Below are 6,307 nucleotides of genomic sequence, written 5' to 3' on the forward strand. Positions count from 1 at the left end.
CACCCACACACTCTAATATATTTCTAAAAAATAAATACTAAGCAAACTATTGCATTTTATGAAGTTAATGATTGCATCAAGCATCGTGTTAATGCCTCACCTAGGTATTCAGTGAAGGTGACTGGCCTAAGTAAGCTCAGGGCTCATACCGCCCATCCTAGGAAGGAATGATTTCAGAGCCTCTTGGTTCCCAAGTAAGTTCTTTGGAGTAGTACATATCTAGAAGTAGTTTCCATTTGCAGTCTAATCATCCAGTGGGAAAGCAAAGAATTTTACTGTATGGAATCGGGCAGCTGGACAATGATCCTTACACAGCCAGAATTCTATCGACTGTTTGGCTTTCAGGGCTCTGCAGTTAATCCTGATTTAAGGCTCTAATGTGCCCACCATAAGATCTGAGAACAGAGAAGCCTCGGGAAGGCTGGTCAATCTTTAGATACCCAGAATGGTATTCTCAGCAAGACGAAATATGAAACCAAAAAGTGTTAAAGTTTTGGAGATCACCAATCCAACCCAAAATGAAGACATCATCTTCCCCAGGTCCCTCCATCCAGATGTAGGTGACACCAGAAACTGCTGCCTAGGCAATGTTGGGATGGGATAAAGGAAACAGAGGACACAGGAACACTTCTCTGAGCAAATCTGTTTGGGCTCATGCACCCAGGGGGACATCACTCCCAGCCCGCTTCGCAGGGGATAAAGTCAGTGACAACTCGTGGTAACCGGGACATCATCAGACTATGAGACCCCGGCGCCCACTAAACCCGGAGACTGGTCGCCTAGTCCTTGGGCCGCAAGCAGCCAGGGGCTGCGCGTGCACCGTCCACGCGCCCCCGCCCGGGCTCCGTCCCGCGCAGGCGCCGTGGCTCGCGCATGCTGCACGCCAGCTGGCTGCCGCAGCATCCCGCGCCCCTTACCCGCGTGCTAGCTCCGCCGCCGCGGCCTCCGGGCTCCCGGCGGCCGCCTCGCGGGCCGCCGCCTCCTCGGCCTCCGCGGAAGCCCCGGCCTCGCCCCGCCGGCCGCCTCCGTCCCCGCAGCCTCCTCTCGCCAGCGCGCGCCGCGGCTCCGGCCCGCTCTCGTCCCCTCCGGGCCGCTCCCGGCCTCCCCGCCGCCACGGCCGCCTCGAGCCCCGCGCTCCGCCTGCATGAGGCCGCCCGCCGAGGGAGCGCGCGAGCCGCCGCCGAGAGCGCAGGCCCCACCGGAAGCGGCCGAGCGAGCACGGGCCCCGGGGATCCGGGTGCGGGCCGGGCCGGGGCGGGGACCGCAGGAGTGATCTGTAATGAAAGGACGCTCTAAAGTCACTTTGTGTGATCGCTCTTAATTCTTGCGAGTGTGTGCATAACACCGAACCCGCGATGTGCAATGAGTTGTTTAGTCAACTTCCTAATAATCATTTTAAAATCAGGATTTAGGAAGGAGGTATGGGTCTAGGGTGAGTCCCACGTGACAGGTGTGGACAGCAGCTCAAGTGGGTGGAGAGGAGGCTGGGAAAGTGGAAAGGTACTTGAAAAATACTTGTAAACATAATTGCTGCAACTCATATTTACTGAGCGTTTGTTTCTCATAAGTACTCGTGTTTCCCTTATTTTTCAGTGAGGAAACAGCCCTAGAGAGGTTAACTCATCTAGCAAGACTTGGCTAGTTAGGGTAGCAGGAGAGTTTCAGAAAGGCACAAGAGAGCTCAGTGGTAGAGTGCTAAGTTTGGCACGGGTTTAAAAAAAAAAAAAAGCAGCAGCCAAGGTTAATTCTGTCTTAGGGAAGCTACATGAAAAATGGCGAAAGCACGTGTGTCCTTAATCCCAACACTCAGAAGCAGCTGGATCTCTGAGTTCAAGACCAGTCTGGTGTACAGAATGAATTCCAGGACAGCCAGAGCTGCACAGGAACCCTGTCTCAAAAGACCAAAAAAATAAAGAGTAATGAAAGCAAAGGATGAAAATCAACTGGCAAAAGAAGTGTCACTTTCATCCTGACCTTTCATGGCACTTCCTAATAGCCATATCTCACTTCTAATTGTGTACAACACTTATGTCCAGAATTTAAAAGAGAGATTGGCCCTAAAGTCCTGAACTCACAAGGAAAATAGTTATATAAACATGATTTTTGCTACTGTGAACTGAATGCAGTGAGAGATTCAATACCAAAGCTAGATGTAGGCTTTTCAGGAGAAACAGACACCCCAGCTACAGGAGCTAGTCCAGCTAAGAGGTGAGGGAGTGGGAGAACCTACAAAGATGAGGAGACCTCTGAAGGTTTGTCAGCTTGAGAGATTACAGTATTTAAGCACTTAAAACTCACCAGCTATCATTGTACACTGGCAATCCCTTCATGCAGTCCCTGGTGGAAACTACTGCACTCCTATTTGGATCCCAGATTGAAAACATAAACCTTAGGTTGAAGTGATAGCTCAGTCGGGAAAATGCTCAGCTCAAATCCCCAGCACCAACATAAAAAGCCTAACTGTGCACCTTAGGTGAGGACAGGTAAACACCTGTGGCTCATTGGCCAGCCACCCTAGCCAAATCTATGAGCTCCAGGTTCTGTGAGTGTCCTACTTAGTTTTCTGTTGCTGTCATAAACACCATGAGCAAAAGCAACTTGGGAAGGAAAGGGTTTATTTCATCTTCCAATTTACAGTCTATCATTATGGGAAGTCAGGGCAGGAACTCAAGGCAGGAGCTTGAAGTAGAAACCACAGAGAAATCCTGCTTTCTGATTTGTTTCCAGGCTCATTCTGCTGCCTTTGTAAAAACTACTTTATTGTATGTGTATGAGTGTTTTGCCTGTATGTATTATGTGCACCGTTTGAATACCTGGTACCCATAGACACCAAAAGATAGCTTTGGATTCCCTGGAACTGGAGCCAAACAAGTCATTGTGAGTTGCCACGTGGGTTCTGGTAACCAAAGGTTGGTCCTCTAAGCCCCTCAGCTACATTCTATTTCCTATGCAGCCAAGCCCCACATGCCTAAGGATTGTGCTACTCACAGTGGGCTGGGCTTGACCCTCCCACACCCACCAGCAATCTGGAAAATGCCCCACAGACAGGCTCTAATGCCAATCTGATGAAGGCCACTCTTCAGTTGAGGGTCCCCTGCCATGGTGTGATCACAAACAAAATTAGCCATGACAGTGACAGACCCTGTCTGAAAATTATGAACAAAATGATCTATAATTGTTTAACGCTTAAGCCTTCTGGATAAAATATCTAGAGACAAAGGAACAAAATGAGTTCAGGTCAATAATGTCTGCATTTGCTTTTATTGTGGCCACATTTACTTGTAAACATGTTTTAATTTTTTGAGGAATTTTAGTTGTTTTACATTAGTCAATTCATTAAGTGTATGCTGTCAAGGTTATCTACATTCTCCTGATAAAAAGCTTTGTTCCATTCCATTTTAAAATTACAAGCCGGGCAGTGGTGGCACACATCTTTAGTCCCAGCACTTGGGAGGCAGAGGCAGGCAGATCTCTGTGAGTTCGAGACCAGCCTGGTCTGCAAGAGCTGGTTCCAGGACAGCTTCCAAAGCCACAGAGAAACCCTGTCTCAAAAAAAAAAAAATTACAAACTACAGTTTAATAAGATTTCCCTTATATGCAAATAAGTTTGTAATCATTTCCTTACAATATTTTGTTTTCAAAATGTTCTTTCAAGAAACAAAAAGGTGGAGAATAACGTAGAGAGTGATGAGTGATTGAGGAAGAACCCCCAAATCAGCTGCTGACCTCCATAGTTACTCCACGTAAACATTCACACTCAAACATACAAACACTACAAAAGAAAATGAAAACATTAAATAATTTTGTGGTCATACAGCTAGTAATTAATGGAATAGCTCAAGTCCAGGGTTGTCTGCTTTAAAGTCTGCATATGCTCTTGAGAAATCAGTCTGTAAAAGAGATTGAAGCCTCCCACCCCCAGTCAGAGACATAAAATCACTAGGAAAGTTCAGGCCATAGTTGTCAGGGTGTAAATGGAAATGAGAGCCAAGAAGATAGCTGGGAAATGGGAAATTTAGAATTTCACATCCCAATGTAACTGGGGAAGTTAGGATCTGAGAAGCAGTGCTGATGCCCACATTTATTGCTTGAATGGCCAGTCCGTTAACTGTGCCATTAGTAAAAAGAGAATCAAGAGCTAGGGAGGAGGAGGCATCAGGGTAGGCCATCCAAACCACAATATTTTAACACAGTGTATATAAAAAGTTTCACCCTCGTTGCCCTTTCATATACCACAGTAATAATAGTATTTTTAACATTTCATTCCAAATTTTGTTATCTCATTGCCATAACAGTTAACATTTTGCCAGTTAGTGTAATGGTATAAATCACACTATTATTTCTGACATGGTACATTTATTTTAAAAAATCATTTATGTTTTCCTTTTATTTATGCACACTGTAATTTGATCCTTTCTATTTGGTAAGATAGATAGATAATCGATAGATACTTTGTATCTACCTGTGAAATTCAGAATGCCAATGGCACTAGGATTAATGTGTTCTTCCCTATTCTGAGCTCTCAAATTCAGTCGTCCCATCTCTCCAAAAACTCCAAGCACAGAACCGTAACAATAGTAAGGAGAGTCATATTCTTTTCTCTACACACCATAAAGGAACCACCAAGACTTAGACAGATATAAAAACCATTTTTAAGAACATTCTGGACAGCCTAGATTCCATTCTCTGGCTAACCAGGTCAGTAATGGTTTGGTACATTATCTCTTCAAAAAATACTCTGTTCAATGACAAAGCTGGTAGCTTGAAATAAGGCATTGTCTTAGTTAGGGTTTCTATTGCTGTAAAGAGACACCATGACCTCATAAAGGAAAACATTTAATTGGGGCTAGCTTACAGTTTCAGAGGTTTAGTCCACCATCATCATGGAGAAACATGACAGCATGCCAGCAGCCATGGTGCTGGAGAAGAAGCTGAGATTTCGACATTTTGATTCACAGGAGGAAGCAGGAGTCTGTGTGCCACACACTGAGCAAGTACAGCTTGAGCAAAGGAGACCACAAAGCCTGCCACCACAGTGACCTACTTCCTCCAACAAGGCCACACCTACTCCAGCAAAGCCACACCTTCTAATAGAGTCACTCTCTATAGGGGCCATTTTCTTTTAAACTACCCACGGGCATTATGGAGATTTTTACACACTAGAAATTGGAAAATTTCTACAAAGCAAAGCTTATACACAGAAGAGTGAGTAATCTGAGTTCTTTTGGCCTACTATGGCAAAACACCATAAATTTTCCTTAAGAAAATTAACAAGCATGTATATAAAAGTTTATCTCAAAATGGTCAATGTGACCTTATATTTTTTTAACTCAAAGCAATCTAAATATGCCTTCTCCCTTTTTAATTGGAAATATTTTTTTCCTTATAAATATATCCTTTCTCTACTCCACCCAGTTCCTCCTACCTCACCTCCCATCTGGATCCACCCTCTTTCTGCCTCTCATCAGAAAGCAGGCATCTGGCCAGGCGTTGGTAGCACACGCCTTTAATCCAAGCACTCAGAGAGGCAGAGGCAGGCAGATCTCATTGAGTTTGAGGCCAACCTGGTCTGCAGAGTGAGTTTCAGGACAAACTCCAAAGCAATACAGAGAAACCCTGTCTCGGGGAAAAAAAAGAAAAGAAAAGAAAACAGGCATCTGAGGGATAATAATATCAGACAGAACAAACAGTAACACATCAGAATAGGACAAAACAGACAAATAGAGGGAAAAGAGGCCAAGAAAAGGCACAAGAAAACAAGAAATCGACACAGAGACCCACTCAAATTTGCACACTCAGGAATACCATAAAAACACTAAACTGGAAGCCATAATGCAAATGACCTGTAGGGTAAAAATGAAAAATAAATATAAATAAAATAAAAAATAAGATAATAATAAAAACAAAACCATGATATTATCAGACAAGGAATCTCCAAAGATGCCATTGAGTTCATTTTCTGTTGGCCATCTGTTACTGGGGATGCAACCTACACTTAGTTAGTTTGTTTCCCTGGGAGGAAACTAAACATTCATTTGCAAGTGGCTATCAATTGGAGATAGTTTGTGGGTTAGGAATGGGGATATGCTTCCACTTCTCCTTTCAGCTCTAGGATTCCATCTAGTGCAGACCTATGTAGGCCCTCTGCATGCTGTTGCAATCTCTGTGAGTTTATGTGCCATCAATCCTGTTGATTTAGAGGGTCTTGTTTCCTTGGTGTCCCATATCCCCTCTAGCTCTTATACTCTTTCCAGGTCTCTTCTTTAGGGCTTACTGTTCTAAGGTCACTCACTCCCATCATACTGTT

The 6,307-nt window shown here is 44.4% G+C and overlaps 1 protein-coding gene across 1 annotated transcript in view; it reads right to left on the reverse strand.

Moving 5' to 3' along the window:
• The window catches only part of Aven (apoptosis and caspase activation inhibitor), a 135,187-nt gene extending 132,311 nt beyond the window's left edge, over positions 1 to 2,876 (reverse strand). The window contains exons 1-2 of the mRNA XM_027420892.1: positions 2,814 to 2,876; positions 918 to 1,292 (exon numbers count right to left, since the gene is read on the reverse strand). Of these exons, the coding sequence (XP_027276693.1) occupies positions 918 to 1,292; positions 2,814 to 2,876 (438 nt within the window). The remainder of the gene's footprint in view (positions 1 to 917; positions 1,293 to 2,813) is intronic.
• Between the last annotated feature and the right edge of the window lie 3,431 nt (positions 2,877 to 6,307).

This window comes from Cricetulus griseus, chromosome 6, assembly GCF_003668045.3.
Source record: "Cricetulus griseus strain 17A/GY chromosome 6, alternate assembly CriGri-PICRH-1.0, whole genome shotgun sequence".
Classification (NCBI taxonomy): domain Eukaryota; kingdom Metazoa; phylum Chordata; class Mammalia; order Rodentia; family Cricetidae; genus Cricetulus; species Cricetulus griseus.